Below are 23,910 nucleotides of genomic sequence, written 5' to 3'. Positions count from 1 at the left end.
ATATTTTATTTGATCAAATTGGGTTGTTTGAGGTGATGTCACAAATTTCAAAGGCGAGTCAAATATGATGCAAATGCACGCTTTACGAGGGAAATTAGCCTCGTCGGCGATGAAATGACGTTTGATTGCAAAACGGACAGTGCCATTATGTCTGAAACATCGTCAACATTAAGAAATTTTTTTTTTTTTGCAAATTTGGATTGTTTGAGATAGTGGCACAAATTCCGAGATGATTCGAATACGATAATACACATTTTGATAAAAATCAGGCCTCGATGATATTTAAATGAAGTCCGATCTCGAGACGGACTGTGTCATCGCGATCGAGACATCGACAATACCCTAATTCCACTATTAATTTGTCTAATTCCGATATTCGGCGAATTGACACGTAAAACAAGACAAAATACACACAAAAAAAACGAGACAGTGCTCGCAAACCGAGGAAATCACACAAATTGATGATTTGTTCTGGTCGATTAGCAATTTTCTGCCATTACAAAGCTTAATTAATGGATTTTACTCTTTTAAGGCATGTGGAAAAAAGAAATCAAAAGTCATATGTAAAATCAGGAGCCCATTTGATGCAAATCTCGTATTAGCTCTCTGAACCCTGCTCTAAATCTCTGAACGAAATCCCTGATATCCCGCAGAAATAATCTTGTCCTCAAACGTCATTTGCTTTGTTTAAACACAAGATAGTCTCGTTAAACAGAGAAAGAGTTCATTCATTTCAGTTTTTCTTGGAGTTCAAGAGCCCTCGTCCTGGCCGTGAAATCCCTCCTCCACTGCTAAGGCCGAATCTCCTCCCACAACCTTTCCTCCTGTTTCACTCCACTCGAGCGAATCCAGCAAAACCTCCAGGAGACGTTGGCTGCTTCCCCTCTGCTGTTTCGAACTTCAAGCGACCCCAGCTACAGCCCCTCAAGCTTCCTCCTCCACCTCGAGTTAGTAGAATCCAGCTTCTACCAACTGGTTCTCTTCACCTGTAGGCCCGTCTCCCTTCTGTCCGAAGTCAGCTCCACTTCCGAGAGTGGCCTGAGATCTGCCCAACCCAACCTCTGCTCTACCCGTCCAACTGAGAGCAAAGCCTGGGAAGGAAGGAGTTCGGAGAAGCCAGAGAAAACGGGACAAGAGAAAATGTTATCTTCTTCAACAAAGAGCTGATACAGAGTGTATTTATAGACTAATCCTATGTTAAAGCTGTAAATAACAGTAACAGACATAAGTACATTTTAATTATATGCTATTATCCTCCCTTAAATTGAGCAGTCGCTTGTCCGAATGTTTAATTTGTGTCGTAGTTCATTGAATCGAGAGATTGCAAAAGGCTTTGTGAGAATGTCGGCGATTTGATCTTTGGATGGAATGTGCTCGAGCGTGATGTTGCCGGAGCCAATCTGCTGACGAATAAAATGGTAGTCGATCTCAATATGTTTCGTCCTTGCGTGAAACACCGGGTTTTTGGCGATAGCCATTGCCGAGGTGTTGTCACAATGGATGATAGTCAGTGAGTGCTGCGTGAGGTTGAGTTCTGTGGCTAGACGGCGGAGCCAGATCACCTCAGATGCGGCTGCGGAGAGGGAGCGGTACTCAGCTTCAGTCAAAGATTTGGTGACGGTTACCTGCTTCTTGATTGTCCATGAGATGAGGTTAGGACCGAGAAAGGTACAGAAGCCGGAGATTTGACTTCCGGTCGGATGTATCGGACGCCCAGTCTGCGTCGAAGTGGGACCGTAAGTCTAGGGAGCTGGCTATGATCGGCAGGCCGTAGGAGAGGGTGCCTTTGACGTAGCGAAGTAGGCGCTTGAGGGCCTTGAAGTCGTGTTCGGTGGGGGATTGCATATGTTGACAGACTTGGTTCGCTGCGAATGCGATATCCTGTCTTGTAATGGTTAGGTATTGTAGTGATCCGGCAAGGCGGCGGTATAGAGTTGGATCCGAATGTGGGTGCAGGTTCGGTTCTTTGTGTTTTGTGGTAGGTGTGACGGAAGTATGAGCAGATTTGCAATCCTTGTAGCCTGCTTCATTAAGAAGCTTAGTAGCGTAATGCTCTTGAGACAGAAAATAGCCATGTTTGGATCGGGTCACCTGGATTTCAAGGAAGAGCGAGATGTGGCCAAGTTGCTTGAGAGCGAATTGTGTTTGGAGTTGCTTGAGGAGAAGGCGAATCGCTGGTTCGTTGTTGCCTGTCACCAAGAAATCATCAACGTAAATAAGGATGTATATTTGAATGTTATTTTGAGTAAAAAGAAGAAGAGAGGGATCGAAGCGACAAAACCGGAAGCCTTGTTGTTATAAGAAACTGGTGAGTTTTTGGAACCATTGCCGCGGTGCTTGCTTTAGACCGTAGAGGGATTTTTGGAGCTTGCAAACCGCATGAGGTTGATCTTGTTCGATAAAGCCCGGCAACTGGCGCATGTAGATGTCTTTGGGTAGGTCGCCATGAAGAAAGGCGTTTGATATGTCAAGCTGATAGACCGACCAATTTCGGTGTAGGGAGAGCGTCAGTAAGAGACGAATTGTAGGCATCTTCTTTACTGGGCTGAAGGTCTCATTGTAGTTGATACTGAACTTTTGATCGTAACCGAGTGCAACCAGAAGAGCTTTGTATCGATCGACTTGGCCATTGGGTAGGAGTTTGATCTTGTAGGTCCATTTGCACCCTAATATTGGTTTGTCAACGGGAGGTTGGACGAGGGTCCATGTTGATTGCTGTTTGAGTGCATCTATTTCAGCTTGCATGGCTTCCCGCTAATGATTTATTTTGAGCGCTTGAGTGTAAGTTGTAGGTGTGTCGTGCGGAGTTTGGTGAGCGAGGAGATTGAACACTTTCTTCGGTTTCTGAATTCCAGATTTCAGACGTGTTTGCATGGGGTGACCCTGCATAGGGATGTTATGAGTTTGAGGAGATTTGCTTGATACGTCAGGAGCAGGTTGAGGTAATTTGACAGGAGGGCGGTGTGGGTTCGGTGTGGCAGGGTCGGTGCTGGATCCCGTTCTAGGTGGAGGGTAAGGCACAGAAGGGTGAGGGATAGTTGAAGATCGTGTTAGGAGGAGCGGTGGTATGTGTGTGTGAGAAGGCTGGTGATCATTGAGGTGCGAGTTGGCTGTAGTTTTGAGTGGAAACATATGTTCGTGGAAGATAACGTGCCGGGAGATGTGAGTTCGTCCTGTGACAGTATTGTGACAGAGATAGCCTTTGTGCTGGGGTGAGTAGCCTATGAAGATACACGGGTGTGATCGGGGAGCTAGTTTGTCCTTGGAGTAAGGTCTTAGCCACGGGTAACATAAGCATCCAAAAGATCGCAGATGTTTGTAGGATGGCGGGTTGCCGGTGAGGAGCTGAAAAGGGATTTGGTTAGAGATGGATTTGGACGGTAATCGGTTTATGAGTAGAAGTCCAACTAGGGGTTGTATAATGCTTGTAATTTATTGGAAGCATCCTTGCATTTTCTTGAAGTTTTATGAAAAATACTTTCCCAAGATATTGTCTTGGATGTTGAAAGTGTTGGAGGAATCTTCTTGACCACAGATACAGTCAAGGTTGTCCCCCCAGTCCAAATTTGATTCTCATAAAATTGATTTAGTGATAGTTGATGTCAGGATGTTGCCGTCCTGGAATATTTTCATATAGAGAAATATAAAAGTTAATATATTAGTTTTGTACGAAGATCCATCACACAATCAAATAAAAGGGAGGGTGTAGGATTCATAAGAGACACCAAAGTTTTTGCGTGGAAACCCCTGAAAAAGGTGAGAAAACTATAGGGCCTAGACCAGTCTGAATGAATCCATTGGTATTTGCAATCAATTACAAATGAAGCCCTTCCATCCACTGGTATTTGTAGTCAATTACAAATGAAGCCCTTCCTTAGGAGGAAGACCTTGGCTTCATGCAATAATTATATATCATATAGAGTGTATTACATGGTGGGAATTGAAAAAATTAGTATTGATATGTTCATTTAGTTTACATGACCATAGTTAACTAATGACACATGTCGAAAAGATCATATTCATGTGACGGTGGTCAAAAGGACCATAGTCGGCGGGCGACGGAGGTCAAAAGGTCCTTTGTATGGTGATGGAGGTTAGAAGACTAAAATCAGCATTCGACAGGTCAAAAAGACTATTATCAGGTGATGGAGGTTAGAAGGACCGTAGTCCGTGGGTGACGGTGATTAGAAAGATCGTTGTTTTGAGACAGAGGTCGAAAAGACTGTAGTCGGTATGCGACGTTAGTTAGAAAGACTGTTGTTTAGCAACAGAGGTCGGAAGGGCCATTCTATGGTGACGGAGGTCAGAAGGACCATAGTCGAGCGACGGAGGTTGGAAGGACTATGCTTGGCGGGCGATAGTAGTTAAAAAGACCTTTGTTTAGCGAAGGAGGTTGAAAGGATGGTAGTTTGGCGACGGAGGCGTAAGGACCATAGTCAACAAGCGACAATGATTAGAAAGATCGTTGTCAGGTGATAGAGATCAAAAAGATCATAGTCAATAGAGATAAAAAAAGATCATAGTCGGTGGACAACAGTGGTCAAAAAGACTATTCTCTGGCCAAGGAGGTCAGAAAAATCGTACTCGGGCGATGATGGTTAGAAGGATCGTAGTCGATGGGTGACGGAAGCCAAAAAGACTGTTGTCATTCAATGGCCAGGTATAAATTCGGCTTTTGTTGCATGTCGGGCAGTAGTCCGATGATAGTTGTTGGCCTGGTAGAAATTTGGCATTAGTCGGTTGTCGGCAGAAGTTCGATGATGGTCCGGCGACAGTCAGTAGTTTGACGGTAGTCGAGGAGGAGTTTGGTGGTAAGAGAACTCAAGTTTATTTCTCTTTCTTTTTCTTCTATCCTTCGGTGTAAATCTGGCTTCAGTTGGTAGCCGGGCAGAAGTCCGGCTTTAGTACACAGATGGGCGAAAGGTCAACGGTGGTCGAGGAGGAGTCTGGTGGCAAGAGAAATCTAGTTTCTCTCATTTCCTTCTCTTCCTTGCTTGGCCCCACATCCTCCCTCCCTCTTTCTATTTATAATTTTTTGAGAGTGACATAGGCAGTAAATAAAGGAAGATCAAGGTTATGTAGATAGTGGTTTGAATGGATGGTCGATATTGATCCCCTTGCTAGTGGATTGTTTACTGGTCATTTGAAAGATTTATGATATCAGAATTTGACAATCTTAGGTTCGTTGGATTCGTCTCATCGAGCCGCTTGATTCGACTATAAGCATGTCACATTTAAAAGTGATGTGGGGAGAAACATGGAGAAGCAAGAAGAAGAAGAAGAAGAAGAAGAAGAAGAAGAGCTAAACAGCTATTGGGGACCCAAAACAGCTAAACTGTTATAAATTCCAAAAATATTCATATCTTCTTCTACCTATAGCATCTATTTATAACAAAATAATAGAAATGCCAAGAACTCTCTAGAAAAAAGGTACTAAATTAGATAAACTATTCCTAAGCCATGATTTAACTAATATGCTCCGCATCAAAAAGTCATTTGCTCATCCAATTTGTGGTTTGAACTTTCCAATAACGCTTCAAGTTCGATTTGGACCCATTTTGGCTTGGATTGAGTTGAATTAGTGTCGTTGGGTTTGTATTTTTGAGATGTTTAGTCTAACTAAAAGTTAGCTGAAATCGAAGTTCATATGGTCCCAAATTTAATTTTGGAAGTTTCCAACTTGATTTTGCCTCGAGATTCATGCCGGATCAAGAGGATGATAATATATATATATATAGTATTTTGCTCGATACAACTAGGTATTATTTGATAATAACGAGGAATACCGCTCTCTGAAGACCAATACCGAGTTATACCGAGCTGTACCGAGAAATACCGAGTTGTACCGAGTTTTTTCTAGGAAAAACTTGGTACAACTTTTATATAACTCGGTATAGCTCGATATATCTCGGTATTGGGTCTTCAAATGATAGTATTTCTCGTTATTGTTTGATATTGCTCGGTACAACTCATTTTTTGGCGGGATTTTGCCTCCGACCGAACGTTCCTCTACGTCCGGTCGGAAGACGTAATAATTGTTCCCATGTTTGGCTGTTTTGAAATTGTATTCCTTAGAATTTGGCTGATTTATTTGTTCTTGTGATAATAATCAACGATCTTCAATTTATTCTTATTTGTTATTGCTAATTTAATTTATTAATCTTATTTTCTCTTATTTGATTTATTTGTAATGTATTCGATTTACTCAATTCAGTTTAAGAACATTAAATTTCAAAAGTTTTAAATAACTTATAAAAAAAGGAAATTTTTATAAGTGATAATAATCAATTAAGCTCAAAATTTAACAACTAATAATTTAATATCTTATATTATAAATAAATATTCATTTTTTATAATAACCTTCAACAATCAAATTAATAGCTGCAATTTTTTTGTCAAGGAATTGAAAAATTAGCAATATAATTAATTTAAATAAAATAAAATATGAAAAATTTCAGTCAAATTAGAAACTTAAAATTTCTCAATAACAGAAAGTTATCAATAAGAAAAAAAATCGAAGAGTTGAATTGTTTTTACTATATAAATTTCAGTTCTAACTTGTAAATAATCAAAATCTAGAATTTAACGACATGTATAATGAAATATTAAAAGAAGAAAAGATTTATATATAAATAGACCACCAAATGATACATAAGAGTACATCGATCAAGCTGGTTCATGCTGAGATTGCATTCTTCACACTTGATATACATCAAACAGATAAGATAAGAAGAAGTTTGTAGCTTATGTATTTTGAAATTTTCATTAAAGTATTTGGACCTATTATCAGGGTCAAATACGGATGTCGGGAATGTGAGCAATCTTGTGCCGATCGGAGCCTCCATCCTCTCGATAGCGCTCATATAACTCTGGATGACATCCCCAAATTTCTAGAAGTTTCAAAGAGGGAGGAAGGTTCGGTAATTCGCGAAGCATAGGAACATCTTCAATATATAGTTCAATTAAGCAAGGAAAGAAACATCCATCTTCAGCAGCTACTCCTGTTGCCTCAAACCAATCTTCTAATTCTTCTAATCCCGTAATATCTAAAACCTCTAGCAATGGAAAGGTACGGTATTTATCATTCCCATTATATTTACTTTGGAGCCATTTTACTTTCGGCATTTTCCAAAGTGTCAGTGACTTGAGGAAGGGAAGTTGCCCAAAAGGTGGAAGAGTTTCCCACTCACTGCAAAACATCAACTCGATTTTCTCTAGATTGGAGATAAGATTGACGTTGTTCATCCATGTAGCAGACCTTGCACCCATGTATCTATATATCTTCAGATTCCTTAGACAATTTGGTGGCTGAAGGTTGTCGAGCACTTTCTCATATAAATTGATGTTCCTCAAATCAGTCTTATTCCACTCTAAGCTTAAATTTGTGAGCCTCCTCTTGGCATATAATTTGGCACTACAAGCCTCCTCGGCATCCTTAACATTTTCAAGGTTGTCGATTCCTAAAATGCGAAGATCATTCATATTCTCCAGCTCCCCAATTCTATAACCACTTTCATCTATAACAACAAAGTTATTCAGTTCTGTAAGATACTTTAGCTTTCCAATCCCACATATCAATGAATTATAACCACCGAACAATTTCACGTAACGCAAGTTAGAAAGGTTATTAATGTCACTTGGTAAAAAAACTGAACAATTATGTCGCTCATCACATATTAGGTATTGCAAGTGATAGAGATTACTTAGAGATCTTGGCAGTATAATCAAATCATATCCATCAATCTTTAAGTATCGAAGATGTATCAAATTTCCAATCTCCTCGGGTATTATTTCCAAGTGCTCTAGACGCAGTAAGTAGAATAAGCGTAGGCATCTCGATGCATTGAATATTCCAATAAGCACTTTGCAAAGATCCTGATCATTAGAATCTTCATAGAAAAAGAAAAGAGAATGCAAATGTTTAAACTTCTCAATCTTTTTAAAGATGTTTGGATTTGTAGTTTGAACAGACAAGTGTCGAAGAGTCTCAGGAATTTTGAAAGATCACTCTTCATCATCCACAAGTTTGCCGCATACCTGTGCAAAAAATCTAGATGCCGACTCATGTATTAAATCATGCATCTTGTAGTCATCTCCATCCTTATCAAATAAAGCTTTTTTGACTAAAACATCAAAATACCTTCCTCCGATATCCTCCATAGTCATTCCTTGAGTCGGCTGAATGAAACCCAATGCAATCCACATTCGGACTAAATCATCTTTATCATACTCATGATCTTGTGGGAACATACAACAAACTGCAAAACAATTTTGTAGATGATTTGACAGAACTATATAGCTCAGTCTTAAGATGGAATGGATAGAATTCTGATCCAATAAATTGCTTTCTAGAACTGTCATCCAATGCCTTTCATTCAAGTTGTCATTCAGAACACCACCAATGACTTTAGCTGCCAATGGGGATCCTAAAAGCTTTTTAACTATCTCTCCAGCAATGGCTCTTAATTTTTTATGATCATCATCAGAGGGGTTCTTTACACCAGCAAATGCATGAGAGTTGAGGAGCTTCAAACACTCATCTTCCTCTAGGCCCTCCAATTTAAATATTTCATTTTTCTTTTTAATTACCTTTGCAAACATCAGTGCAACTGACTCCGTTCGAGTTGTTACCAGAATCTTACTACCAAAACCCCCAGAAGCTAGAGGAGCGAGCACATCCTCCCATTTGCTGATATCGCGGTTCTCCTCATCCTCCTCCCAAATATCATCCAGCGCAAGTAAGAACTTTTTGGACATCACCTCCTCCTCGACACGCCTTTGAAGTCCCACAAGTGTCTCCAAACGAGGCCTCTCATTCTTAAGAGATTCCAACATATCTGCAATGACTTTTTTCACATCAAAGTTGTTGGAAACACAAACCCACATTTTAAGATCAAATTCTTTTGTAATTTCATCTTTATAAACATGTTGCAATAGAGTTGTCTTCCCCATACCACCATGGCCCACTATAAATAGAAGAGAAATGTTTCTGTACAAATCAGTTTCCCGAGGCTCATTTGATGGATTCCTCAGCCACTTCATAACAAGCTCCTTCTCCTTGCCTCGACCGATGAGATCATTTTTAGGCGAGGATCCCGTTTCACGCGCTCTGTACTGCTCAAGCTGCTGCTCCTGATTTGCGTCTTTTACAAGAGTAAGGAAAGAAGCAACATTAGTTGAAACTCTATAAAGTTTCTGCACAGCCTCATCCAGTCGCTTCAAGTTGGGATCTATTTTCAGAGCACGTTTGATAATTTTGACAAGTCTTTTCTTCATGGATTTCATGATGGAACGCACCCTTCTCAGCTTCTTGTTTTTGGTCACCTGTTTTTCCAGTTCCATGTACTCCAGCTCGTCCAACACGTCATCTGCATCATCAATGGCATCTCGTAGCTGCCATAGCCATTTGTTAAGATCCGGATAGCCTTCTGTGATCTGCTCTTGGCTAGAAGCAAAGCGGACGACAGCTTGGATCTGGGGGAGAATCTCTTTCAGCTTTTCCAGGTCCTCCTTCGTGCGTTTCTTCCATGTGACTTGATCTTTCAGGTAACGCAAGCCAGCGCTGATGAGCTTCTCCATAATTGGATCAAGAGACATATCCGCCATGGAAACGACGATCAATGTAGAGCAGAACAACTGAACAGTAAGAAAAAAAAAAGGAGATTGGAAGAGATGACGATATCCTGCTGGTTAAGATAAGGGAAATCGGGATCGAGTGTGCGGCGCAATGGATGAAGGAAGGAAGGAAGGAAGCAAGTGAAGCTTCAAGATAGAATATTTTTCATCAGATACTAAATTGTTCTTATTCAAATGAAATATTCAGTTTAATATTTAGATACGCATATTTGCATAGTGGATTGCGATGGATTTAACCAAACCAGCAGTTAAATGAGCCTTCATTCTTCATCTTGTTTGCTTCCTCATTCATAGATATTTAACATAATTCATAAGTAAACAAAACATATTAATATTTTCCTTCAGAAATATTTATTACTCTCAAAAAAAATTTTTTAAGGACAATTTTTTTAAAAAATTATTATTAAAGATTAAATTAGAAAAAAAAGATCCCATTAAAAGAAAATTTAAAAAAGGAACATACACGTAAAAGAGCTTTGCGCTTTCCTTTAATTTTTTTTTTTCGTTTTTAGCTTTAGAGAGAAGGACATAGAAATGAATATTCATATCAAGCACAAAGAAAAGATAGAGATAGAAAGTCGGATAGAGAGGAAGGGGGCAGGCTGAGAGAAACGGAGAGAGGGAAATCAATTAAAATTTAAATAATTTAATTTTATATTTTTAATATTTAATTAACTTTAAACTTTTTAATAATATTTTAAATATTTAATTGAATTTAAAAAAGATATTAAAAAAATTTAACATGATGAATATTATAAATATTATATTTATTTTTAAACCATCGTTGATGATCTTGCTCATGAATGGACCAACAAACCATCCCTTCACCTCTATGGCACCCATGATCGAGGTAGAGAGAGCAGAACAACTGAACAATAGGAGAAACAGAGATTGATTGGAAGAGATGAAGATTAGATAGCATCGACATAGTGACTGAGGCAGTACATTGTTCAGTACAGAGCTTAAATTGTTTAAACCTCAACACATACGTCTACCAAGCCAAAAAAAAAAGTAGAATCATGCATAATTAAAAAAAATTACTCAAGGAAAAAAATAGCAGGAATACTAAAATTTGTCCAATAAACTCTACCGCTAGAATTCGTTTAGAAAACATAGCAGTGATGGGAATGTAGAATATACCTGAAATTTTAGCTGAGAAGCACCGCTGTCCTGCTCGAAAAACCAAAAGAAATAACGAAGCACGAGTAAGTAAATAAAGTTCTATGCCCCCTCTGTTGCTAACGTAGTTCCGCCGCTGTCTTTGCTTGCCTAAAAGAACGAAAAAAAAAATCTGAAACTGCGGGCTTGTATGCGAAAAATGGAAAAGAGACAAGATCAATGGAAAATAAATCTGAAACTCACCGGAGAAGCTGAAGAGAGACACGACGCCGGCGACGGAAACTGCGACTGTGGACGACCTTGGGAAGGCTAACGTCCGGGCACCGCACAGAGACCGGGAGAAGAACTTCCTGCGGGCTACGACACACGAAGAAGAGCGGCTGTGAGCGTGAATGCTTTATTACAAGCAATTAGGGCAAAAAGGGGGCAAGATAAGAGTATGAGGGGGGCAAATGACTTAAATGACCATTTCTTATAATATATAAACTAAGAAAAATTAATGTTTTTTTATGTGATGATGATGAATAATTTGATACTAATTTATATTTGTATATAATATAATTTAATATATTTAAAAAAATTTAAACATTTTAAAATGAGTTAAATTCTGAGATTGATTTATTTTTAATATATTTAAATTATTAATATCAAATATATAATTAGTCAAATTTTCTCTTGAACTCAAGAAGAAAACTTGTAAATAATTTTTTTTAATATTTAAAAAAAAATTAAAGATTCACAATTCAAGTAATTTGCTATAAAAATAAATGAATGACTTTGAATTAGATGTGTAAAAGAGTTGAGTCGAGCTCAACTACCAGATATCGAGCTCGAGCTCGACTCATTCCGCTGTCGAGCAACTCGTCGAGCTTAGAAATGTCGTCCGTCGTCGCATTCCCGATCGAGGTCAAGTTCGTCATCGTCGCATTCCCAATCGAGGTCGGGTCCGTCGTCGTTCTCCGTCGGGTTCCCAATTGAGGTTGGATCCGTCGTTGCGTTGGCTATCGAGGTTGTGTCCGCCCTCACGTTCCCAGTTGAGCTCCTTGTCGAGCTGACGAGTCGAATCTGACGCCTATTCAAGCTCGAGCTCGATAAGCCTTCAAGCTTGAAACTTTGTTCGAGCTCGATAAGCTCGACTCGTCGAAACTGTTACCGAGTCGAGTCCGAGCTAGCTTGACTCGGTATCACCCCTACTTTAAATATTATAGTTATTATCTTGATTTAATTCATTTATAGCCCTAAGTATTAATCAAGATACTAGTAAACATAAATTAAAATTTATTTATGTATTTAATAACCTAAATATAAAAATAACTTAAAAATTATTTTATTAATTAATATACATTTAAATATTATCAAAATTTAACTTAAAATTTATTTATAACTTCAAATTAATATACTTATATAAAAATTTAACTTAAATTTAATTAATTAATTAATATAAATTTAAATGATGTAATTTTAATTAACTTAAATATAAATTAATATATATGTAATATACTTTACTAATTAATATGCTTTTAAATATTATTAAATTTGGTATAACATAATAACATTTAATTTAATATTAAAATTGCAATAATATTAATAACAAAAAATTTTAAACAGCATATTAAAAAAATCAACACATTTTAAAATTCTTCAGAACTAACCTTAAAGATGATAGAAACTTCACTTTCCTTGTCTATTTCTCAACTCTCACTTTGTATTCCTCCCAACCTTGCAAAAGCTTGTGCTCTCAAGGCAAGCCGGTTGCCATTTAAAGAAAACAAACAGGAATAATGTTAGCTTGTAGGGTCCCATTCAAGCAATCTAAAGGATCTTTCATCCCCCCATTCAAGCAATCCGGTTGCAAATAAAGGATCTGCCATCCCCCCTATTCAAGCAATCTAAAGGATCTATCATCCCCCCATTCAAGAAGTAATCATGTGAAAGTTGCATAAAGTCTAAAGAACGTCACATGCAGAAAAACATAGTTCTCTGCTACATAATATTCTTGTTTTTTCACAAGATCATGATAATTTATGTAGCATCAAGCAAGTACAAGAAAATAATAATAATAAAGTTTTATTAAATATTTTTTTTGCTTTTGCTAACAAGCTTTCCTATCTTCTAATAAATTGATGAAGTTCAGTTTGACTATAAGCTTGCTTAAATAAAAATTAGGATGATCCTAAATATAATTTTGAAAATTTCCAAATTAGACATTCCTTGAGATTTGTGATTGATCAAGGCGATTTTTGATGACGTATCCATAAGTCGATTTAATACCTGCAATTTTTTATCTAGAAATTTAAAAACTTAGAAACAAAATTAATTTAAATAAGAGAATGTAAGAAAATTTCAGCCAAATTAAAAAGTTAAATATTCCAAGAACTAGAAGTTATTTACCAACGAGCATTAGCTGATTAGCTTATGTAGTTTAACCAATAGCTATTTAAAACCAAATCATTAGAAGAACAACAAATCTTATTAAAATGCGACCATAAGTAAATAACAATCAGAAAATAAAAACTCTAAGACATTTACTAGACTGAAGCAAAAACCTCACGTAAGCAATAGACGAAGCTGAAACAAAAACTTCACTTAAGACATTTACTCATTTCAATTATTATTCCTAATATATCATAAAAAATTATTTTGATTGGGCATGAATCTCGAGGCAAAAATCAAGCCAGAAACTTCAAAATTTAAATCCGAGATCACCTGAACTCCGATTTCAGCAAACTTACAGTCAAATTGAGCATCTCGTAAATACAAATCCAACGCCACCAAATTTGACTCAATCCGAGCCAAATTTGGGTCCAAATCAGGGGTCCGAAGCTCTATTGGAGGGATTGAACCACAATTTGGGTTACCAAACAGTTTCCAAACATGACGTGCTTATAGTCGAATCAAGCGGATCGACGAGACGAATCCAACAAGCCCAAGATCACCGAATTCCGACATCATTAAGACGTTCAAATGTCCATCAAACGGTCCATGATCAAGGGGTTCAACATCGGTTGTCCATCCAACCACTTCCCATTTACCTTTGATCTCTCACCTATTTACAGGCCATACTAGCTAAAATATATGCGGCGATAGAGTTAGAAAATTTTCGTCTCAGCGTTGTACATATATCCAGCACACAAATAGGAGAGAAATAAACACTAGGATTTTTATGTGGAAAACCTAAAAAGGGAAAAAAACACGGGGTCACACCCAGTTGAAATAATTCCACTAGTGTTTTGTTTGAGGTACAAGAGGCTGACTCGCCACTAAAATTTAGGACCATAATATTACAATGCTACACTTCCGGATTGAAATCCAACTACAATGTCGGGCAAAGTTTCGACGTAACTTGGAAATCGAGCAAAATTCTGGTGTCGTTCGGAAATTAGGCAAAATTCCGACTGCGTTCGGGCAGAATTCCAGCGTCGTTCCAAAATCTGGCAGAATTGCGGCCTTCGGGCAGAAGTCCGGCGGCGTTCGGGTAGAATTCTGGCGACGCTCTGGCAAAATTCTGACAACGATAGTCGATGAGTTTCTTCTCTTTTCTTCTCCTTCTTCTCTTCTTCCTCCTGCTAAGATTCCCTCTCAAGAGAAATGAGGGGTCTATTCAAAAATTTTATAGAGTGACTTGGCCCGTAAATATATGAGAGATCAAGGGCAAATATGGAGTGATTCGGATGAATGACCAATATTGAATCATTCGATCATGGACCGTTTATCAAGCATTTGAAGGTCTTAATGACTTCGGAATTCAGCGATCTTGGGCTCGTTGGATTTGTGTTGTCAAACCGCTCGATTCAACTATAAGTTCATCAAGTTCGGAAACCGTTTGATAACTCAAAATTTTTAGTGGTACAAACTTTTCAACAACGCTTCGAGTCCTTGATTTGAATTGATTTGGGCTCGGATTAAGTCAAATTTGGTGTCGTTGGGTTCGTATTTATGAAACGCTCATTTTGACTGTAAGTTTGCTGAAATCGGAGTTTAGGTTATCCCAAATTTAATTTTTGAAGTTTCCAGCATAATTTTGCCTCGAGATTCATGCCCGATCAAGATAATTTTTTGATGATATATCAAGTACTAAGCATAAATCAATTATAAAATGAATTAAATGGGCTTTAGGGTTGTAAATAATCCTAACTAGAGCGATCCCATTGTTTATTTGTGTTTGACTTCTTTGAAAATTTGTCCATTAGAGCTGATCTCATGTTCAAAATTATTTGTGAATATCATGTTCCAATTCAATTTGTGTGTTAAGTGTTATGAAACAAAAAACCCACAAATATGAGAAGTAGATGAAATAAAAACTATTACTTAAATCTAAAAGATTCACAACAACAATAAGAGAATTATATTTGAGTCACAAACCCAAACAAGAAAAGTAAGCCGAAAACTAAACCATTTAAACCCCTTCCGGCAAATTAATTTAAACACAAGATAAACCCCCAATATTACTTCACATTAACATCACAAGGCAAATAATGCAAGAAAATACCACCATGACCCACTATGCATAGCAGAGAAATGTTGCCGTACAAAGTAGTTTGATTATTTTTTGGTGGGAAATTAGGGGGAGGGCTTAGCCCATATCCATTTAAGTACAAAGAAAAATTACAAAGAGCAAAGGTTCAAAGAAAAAGAAAATACAAATGAAACCAGTAACCTGATCTACCAAAAAATTATGAGCTCAAAATCCAAAAGAGCACATAAAAGTGATCCTAAAACTAAAAAACAACCAAAAAGTGAAAGGAAAGAAATAGAAGACATTAGAGATAAGGGGAACAAATAACAACAAAGCTAGAAGGACTCAGAATGACCGAAACAAAATTAACCCAAAAATTGGATATCATCATGTGGATGCCGGTTCCCCTGGTTGCCGAGGGGACCTTCCAAGGGGAGGAAATGCCACTGGTTGCCAAAAGAAAGACCTTCCAAGGAGCAAAAACAAAATAATGGTTAAAATCAACATTCATCGTAGTCCTTGCTCATAAATCCTGAAACACCAGCCATACTCCCAAAAAAGTCGAAATAGGCAAGCCAATATAAACCACAAAAAGCAGCAGGCCAACAACTATCCACAGTTAAGAGATGAATTGATTGATGTCATTGAAATGTTTCCAGCATGAAATCTTCTTCAAAACAGCTTGTTTGATGCCCAATTTCAAAGAGGTCCAGCAATTAAAATCAGAAGCAACCCTTCTAATATTGTTTTCTTTCCAAATAAACTATATAGAACAGCAAGTTTGGTCTCAATAAAATTCCCTCCACCCAAAGGCAGAAAAGAAGATATAATATGGAACAAAAAAAACACATCCAAAGAACAAGTGAGAGTGTGTTTCCGGGGTAGGAATAATATAAGGAGCAGGAGGAATGACAATGGCCATCCAAAGAAATCATGAATAACGAATGGCATACCTCTTATGCCAAATAAAATCATGCTAGACAACCTTATGAGACCAACAACAACTACATCAAGTATTTATCCCACTCTATGATGCACAGACATGGACATGGTGACACATATACAACACGATACGGACACGAGACACATTAATTATTGAAAATATAGGACACATAAACAGGTTCGACACGGTATTATAGTTTTTATATTTTAAAAATAGTGTATAAAAATAAATAAATATAATTTTAAAAATAATTTAGAAATAATAAGTCATTTAACTAGAATTTGTGCTTAAAATGATTAATATTAGAATGCCGAGAGTTGGGCAAAGATGTTGTTTATCAGTCATCGAGAGAGGAGATGAAAATACATGTACTACCAAAGAGAAATGAAAATGAGAATATTTGATGAATGGGGTATTAAGTGCGACTAAATAATTTTGTGTTGTGGATAAGAAATAAGAAATTTAATTTTTATATTTTAAATAAGTAAATATTTTAAATACAAGAAACTATATTTAAAAAAGATCATAAAATGTATTAGATAAAAGTGTTTGACATGCGCGCCCAATTTGTATTTAATATTTTTTAATCGGACACATTTTCGGCGTGTCCGACATGTGTTGAAGGAGTGTTAGACACGTGTCATGTTGGACACTACACGCTTCTTTGAGGAGAAGTGTCGGTGCATCATAGATCCCACTATATGGGATCAGCAACATGAATCCTTTTTTCTCCATTGTGTCCTATTAAGAGTCAAACTCTCATTTAAATTTAATAAAAAAGGTCATTTATAATATTTTTCTAACCAAGTCTTTTTAGGTATACACCTACCTTTATTAACATAAGTTAAATCTAACAGATCTATTCTCCTAATCGAGTTATTGGAAGAACACCATTTTATGTGACCAAACCACTTAAAGCAACTCTCTCTAATCTTATATGCTACAAAAATCTAATCCAACATTTTCACGTACATGCTCGTTTGGTATCATATCTCTAAAAGTAATGTTACTCATCCACCTGAGCATTTTCATCTTTGCAACACATAACTTAATATTATGATTCTCTTTTAATGACCACATTATACGTCATAAAGCATTGCAGGTCTTACCACCATCTTATAGATTTTTTTTTTTTAAGTTTGAGGAGGTACTTTTCTATTACACAATAAGCTAGATTCATTCCTCCACTTCAACCATCCAACAAGAATTCTACTAAAAATATCCCCCATCTATTTCACCATCACTTTGAACAACATACCCAATATATCTAAAATATGTACTCTTATAAAATGACTTGATTTCTCAAAGTTGCAACCCCCTCAATAGATCTATGACTACTAAAATTACACTACATATATTCGGTTTTAGACCTCTTACAAAAACCTTTAAACACTAAGGTTGACCTCCATAACTCAAGTTTACCTTCAACTCCCTCTCTAGTTTTATCAACAAGAAGAATATTGCCAGCAAACAACATGCAACAAGCAACCTTCTGAGACTCATCAAAAAAATTCAAGTAGAAGTTTTTAAAAGTAGGATTAGAAGATCCCAACCAGTAGATAGTAGAGGAGCCATGTTCAGAGATGCTAATATTGGAGATAGCGTTTTTGATAGTCAGAAGAAAATGAAGAGGAATTTTCCAGACAATTTGCTATTTTACACAATTGAGAAGGAAATCAAACCTTTAATCTTCAAGGCCACTGAGAAAAGAAGCTTCCAATATATGGAAGCTCTATCATGAGGATGCTTCCAAGGGGATTTGTACTTGAGCTTCAGTCCATAATACAAGAGATTCTTCCCATTAATTATACACCATATTAAAGAGCAGCCAAAGCCATGACACAAAGCAGGAATTGTCGGTACACCCAGACCCGCAAACCATCTGGTTTTACAAGTATCATTCCAAAAGAGGATATGTAATTTTTCCCCCGAAGAATCACCATGAAAAAAATCTGGAACATACCTTGTTTATGAATTTAATCCCAGCTTTAGATATAATAACCCCTCTTAACCAATAAGCAACAGTGTTATAGATAGTAAAACTTAAGAACTGAAATCTTCCAGCAAAAGACAAAAGACGAGCTTCCAAACCATCTAATAATCCAGACATTTTTTGAGTAAGAGTCTGAAAGTCAGAGGAAATCAACCTGTAAGAAGAAATCGGGAGGCCAAGATAGGTGAATTTTTTAGAGGGGTGAGGATGTTTAACAGAATACAAATAGCAGGGAAGGAATAAGTGATTAAAAAAAAACAAAATATAACCTTTTACCTGGTTTGTATGAAGCCCAGATGAATTAGCAAAAACATTTAGGGGCTGCTTCGTATCGGATTTATTCCTGAATTTAAGTCGGATTTACGCTAAATCCAGCCAAATGGTTTTACAGCGCGCGTTAAATCCCGGGATTCTATAAATCCTGGATTTAGGGATTTACGGCATAAATTTGAGATTTACTAAATCCCTCGGTTCGGCGGATTTATGGGATTTGGGCGAAGAAGCGCGCCAAAAGAAGAAAGTTACCTTCACAGCCAGCGAGCTCCTGTTGTTGCTTCCGATCAAAATGTCATAACTTCCGATCCGAAAGGAACGGAAAGTCATCGAGCGAAGTCGAACAGCCATGAAGTAGCCGAAGAAGCGACGCGGGCAACCTCTACACCTGCGAAGCATCGAAGCCGAACAGCAAGGACGACAAGATGGCTGTTTGGTTGAATGAACAAAAAAAATGCAATGTAAATTAAATATAATATATTATGAATAAAATAAATAATAAACTAAAAAGTCTAATAGATTAACTTATAAACTTTGAATGTTACCCTCCCATTTCTGCATACCAAATAACTCCTAAGTTATTATTGATTAACTTAATTAATATAATTTACGTAAATTAAAGGCCAAGAGGTTTGTGTTGGAGTCTTGCATATATGATGTATGTATAAGTTTTACTTAATTGATCTAAATTAGGGCTGCAAGCAAACCAAGCGAACCAAACAAATTTAATGTTTGTTTGTTAAATATGTTCATGAACATAGCTCATTAAAACTTCTTTGTTTAATGCTCGATAAGCATTAAACGATTCAAACATGAACCGAATATGAAACAAATATGAACACCCTTTCTCTAACTAACATAAATACTGCAATATGTTACCAAGTAATTTCTCAAGATTTAATAGGATTTAACATTTGACATACCAAACAATTTTTAGGATTTAACCCTTTTAGGATTTACTAAATCCTAATTTACAGGATTTACTAAATCCTACTTGTTGCCAAACAATCCCTAAGGGAATGTTTGGTTGTTAAATTTGTAGCATGATTTGTGCCGGATTTACGGTAAATTATGCTAAATAGTTTTTATAGCATACTGTAAATATAAATCCCTCATAAATCCTAGATTTATTAAATCTCTTTGTTCGACGAATTTACGAATTAAGGGATTTACAAGCTTGTGAGCCAGAAGGAAGGAGAAGGCAAATATTATTACCTACGCACTGAGGGAGCTTTTGTTGTGACTACCGATTCGACGCCTTTGAAGGAGGAAAAGCAATGAACTAGCTCCCCGTCGTGTTAAGCCCACACAGCACGCGCAAGTGAAGCAGACACCAAGAAATGAGAAATGATGATGAGGAAAAGTAACGAAGCACGAGATGAAAAGCAAACCCTACGACCTCCTAAATTATAAATTAATTCAAACTAGCATTATTTGATATAATTTAAATATTATAATTAATTAGATTAATGAAATAATTAATACTATACTTAAATAATTTAATTTTTAAATTAAAAAGTAGAAGTACGATTGGCATTAAATTAGTTTAATTAATTTTTATAATTCATTGGTTATTATAGTTATTAGTAGTATAATTATCATTGAATTATTTTAATACTTAAAAAATTAATTAAATCATAAATATGGGTATTACTTAAATAACTTATAACTTAAAAAAAGATTAACTAGTTAATTATGATTTAAAAATATAATTAGATGATTAGTAATATAATAAGTAATATAATAAGTAATTTTATAATTAACACCTAAATAATTTATTTGATGATTAGTAATAATTAAGCTAGCTTCTAATTATAATATTTAACATTATAACTTATTAAAGCTAATGAAAATTAAAAGTAATAAGTAACTTGTAGTTAACACGAAATTTAAATTCAAGGCACATTAAATTTAATTTCTAAATGAACCAACCGCATTAAATTCTAGATTAAGTTGTCAAATAGTTTCTCATGATCTATTAGGATTTAAATATGTCATACCAAATAACTTTTTAGAATTTAACAGTCTCAAGATTTACTAATCCAAATTTTACAAGATTTAGTAAATTGTACTAAGTTAAATCCTACTGGTTGCCAAAGAGCCCCTAAGGATATTGTTCAAGAAGATTGCATTTTGAGTCAAGCAAGTCATGGCATTATTAAATGGGTAAGCTACGAGTCACCTTTAAGAGAATGTGATTATGTCAAACTAACAAATAATATTAATCTTTCTAAAAGATATGAGCCACATATTTTTGTAACATGACATTAATTGATGTTAAAAAGCACAATTCATTTACATATTCTCTACATTTAGGGGTTGTTCGATAATAAAATTTATGCAAGATTTGACCAAACAAGATTTAAGCAGCAGTAAATCTCACGGTCTCATGATCCTCCATTTGCTCTTTTTTGGGATAAATCTTGGATTTACTAAATCCTCGAGGTTGGCGGATTTATGGGATTTAGCTGAAGAAGTGTGCGAAAGGGAGAACGATAGTCACCTTCACAATGAGCGAGCTCCAGTCACTATGTCCGATCCAACATAAAGAATGGCTAACTTTCATGACTTCCGATTCGACATAAAGAATGTCGAAGGAGACGAAGAAGACTTTAGCGACATCCAATTCGACAAGAAGGAAAGTCGCCGAATGGATAAGTTATTACGTGTGGACACTAGACTTAGAATTACATCTGAACTCCGATCAAATGACGACACGTGCCAATACTCATTGTGTACTAACTATATGTTAGCTGAGTCTTGGATGTGTATTAACTATATATTAACTGAAAGATTTTTCTCTCTCTCCCGCAATGGTTCTTAATTTTTTTATGATCATCAGGAGGGTTCTCTACACCAGCAAATGCATGAGAGTTGAGGAGCTGCAAACACTCATCTTCCTCTAGGCCCTCTAATTTAACTATTTCCTTCTTCTTTTTAATTACCTTTGCAAGCATCAGTGCAACTGAGTCCGTTCGAGTTGTTACCATAATCTTACTATCACTACCCCCAAAAGCTAGAGGAGCAAGCACATGCTCCCATTTACTTTGGTCCCGATCTTCCTCATCCTCCCAAATGTCATCTAGCACAAATAAGAACTTTTTGGAAATCTCCTTTGTATCAACGCTACGGAAGAAGTAGAGGAAGAAAGCAGTTATAGTCTGTCTTAAATTTAGGATTATATTGCCAAATAGTTTCATAGGATTTAATGGGATTTAACAACTATTTTACCAAACAGTTTTCAAGAATTAATGTATCCATAATTTATCAAATCCTAGATTTACAAGGTTTACTAAATCCTACTAAGTTAAATCCTACTTTTACCAAACAACCCCTAAAGGCTTAGGATGATCCTTGGAAAAGATAAGAGAAATTCTGACATTCTTCATCTCAATGGTTCCTTTGTAATCCGATCGTTTCGTGAAGATATATGAACAACGAAAAAGAATTCTAGCTGGAAATGGTCACATGTCTATTTGTGAAAATTTTATTCTGTGCAGAGTTGGGACATCGTCCAGAGACCAACAAAAATACGCCATGTCACCCCAAAAGTGTACCGCGCTTGGTATCGAGCTCAGTACCAAGCGGGTACCAGACGGTTCTCCCATCCGGTGTCCACATAGAATAATCTCTCATATTTGTGTCATATATTTTCAATAATTAATTTATTTTATGTTGGGTTGTATCATGTCCGAATAAGCACACCATAGCATGAAATAGATTATTCTAAAACAAATCATATCATCTAATTCATACTCAAACAAAATCTTATCCCATAACTTAAATTTAAAAATTAGATTATTCTAATGGGTTATTATACCTAATTTAAACAAAACTAATCCTAATAAAAGAAATATTATTCTATATCTATTTGATTGAGGTTCTTTCTAAACTTAGATCTAACTATGAGCCTGAGCTTGCATCCATAAGCTAAATCATTTATAATTATCTTTTTGTACTCTTAATCTCTATGTATCTCTGTTAAATACTACATGAGGTTTTAAAAAAAAAATTATTGAAATATTTTTGCACAACAATTGCTCATGTTTTCTTTAATCCCCTTATATCTTACTAATCCTTTTCTTGTAATTTCATTCATTCAACTTATTAGCATTTTTCCTATTATTTATTGAACAATCTCAACCTGCCTCAAATTTTCACTATTTTATTTTCAAAAGATACTGTGTTCATCAAATCTAAACTCTTCGTATACATTTATTCATGTTTGTATTTGTGTCTTACATATCATTCTTCCAATTTCCTAGACTACGCTCTAAATATTTCTTTTTCTCTTTTAGGCTCTTCAACTTATTTCCATACTTTTGTCTTCTCAATAATCTTCCCTTTTGATACCAAACAAAAGAATGTGGTTATGTAAATCTGGCAAATAATCTATATATTTCAGCAATGTATGTATAATCTTTAACTTGTTGCTTTAATGTTTTTTACCATTTTCTGTATTGAATTGTATGATTATGTTTTGTTAACTAATATAAAACTCTTTGTCGAGCTCACTCAAATATTCTTAAGATAATTAAAAGTAGACACATTTGTAAGAATATAATATCTAATACATAAAACTCTCTCTCGTCAATATAAGAGTAGATAAAGATTGATTATATACATAATATTAATCCAATAGTTTCACTCATCTTCAACAATAAAAGGGTGCAAATTAACTTTTTGAATGCATTGAAGCTTCACGGTTGAATATTTTTCATGATGAGACTAAATTATTCTTATTGAAATTTTCAACTTAATATCTAGATAAGCATTTGCACAGTGAATTGTCATGAATTTAACCACACTAGTTGTTGAGCCTTCCTTCTTCATTTTGTTTGCTTCCTAATTGCTTGAGAGTTGCATTGTGATGGTAGTAATGGTAGCAAAAGTTTTGAAAAGAGATGGGCTCTCAGAAGCATTCTTTATGGTAGTTCTTCTTCTCATTATATATTCTTTATGGTATCCTTCAAGCTATTATATATCATCTGCAAGATAGAAATCAATTAGCCATTATCTTATGATGGTTTGATTCAATGTTGCTTGAATTATAGACTTATTCATATAACAATTCTATTCAAATTAAATAGCATTAATATCCTCTGGGGAAAACATTGAGATTGGTATTTAAAAAGATGAATGATGATTATAATCTTATTTTTCATAGTGATTACATAGGTTGTTAATTAGATATCAGTCTAATAAAAGAAATATACTTAAAATATTATTTGTTATAGATGTATTGAAAAAAATCATCTTACTTCTATTAATATTATGGGCATTACATAACATATGTCAACAAATTAAACTAACCCCTAATTGAAACCTTAAGCAAATATACAAATAATTTATATATTTTACTAATTTCAAAACAAATCTAATAATATTCAGACCTATTATGACCAATATTTAATCAACATAATTTTTTTTCATTTTATATAATCTCTATAGCAATATTATTTTGTGTTCTGCAGAGCATACATCATACTA

At 35.7% G+C, this 23,910-nt stretch overlaps 1 protein-coding gene and 2 long non-coding RNA genes across 4 annotated transcripts; all 3 read right to left on the bottom strand.

Moving 5' to 3' along the window:
• Positions 1-7,918: 7,918 nt before the first annotated feature.
• Positions 7,919-9,606, bottom strand: LOC110102160 (disease resistance protein RGA2-like). Its single transcript, XM_028695023.1, has one exon. It carries the CDS (start codon positions 9,604-9,606, stop codon positions 8,005-8,007), a length of 1,602 nt encoding a protein of 533 aa, XP_028550856.1. The 3' UTR covers positions 7,919-8,004.
• Positions 9,607-10,418: 812 nt separating this feature from the next.
• On the bottom strand, positions 10,419-11,162 carry LOC114579692. Its single transcript, XR_003700775.1, has 3 exons — positions 10,999-11,162; positions 10,777-10,905; positions 10,419-10,504 (listed from the first exon to the last, which is right to left on the bottom strand). It is a non-coding gene; the product is annotated as an uncharacterized LOC114579692 (long non-coding RNA).
• Positions 11,163-15,265: 4,103 nt separating this feature from the next.
• On the bottom strand, positions 15,266-18,667 carry LOC110102159. 2 transcript variants are annotated; one of them, XR_003700894.1, is made up of 3 exons: positions 18,157-18,667; positions 17,837-18,117; positions 15,266-15,677 (listed from the first exon to the last, which is right to left on the bottom strand). It is a non-coding gene; the product is annotated as an uncharacterized LOC110102159 (long non-coding RNA). The 2 variants fall into 2 exon arrangements; XR_003700893.1 differs by having other exon boundaries at positions 17,837-18,667.
• Between the last annotated feature and the right edge of the window lie 5,243 nt (positions 18,668-23,910).

This window comes from Dendrobium catenatum, unplaced genomic scaffold, assembly GCF_001605985.2.
Source record: "Dendrobium catenatum unplaced genomic scaffold, ASM160598v2 fragScaff_scaffold_621, whole genome shotgun sequence".
Lineage (NCBI taxonomy): Eukaryota > Viridiplantae > Streptophyta > Magnoliopsida > Asparagales > Orchidaceae > Dendrobium > Dendrobium catenatum.
This window is presented reverse-complemented; position numbering and strand designations above follow the sequence as displayed.

What these genes read in the sequence shown, in the direction of transcription:
- LOC110102160 (XM_028695023.1), bottom strand. Translation starts at nt 9,606, where the DNA reads ATGGCGGATATGTCTCTTGATCCAATTATGGAGAAGCTCATCAGCGCT.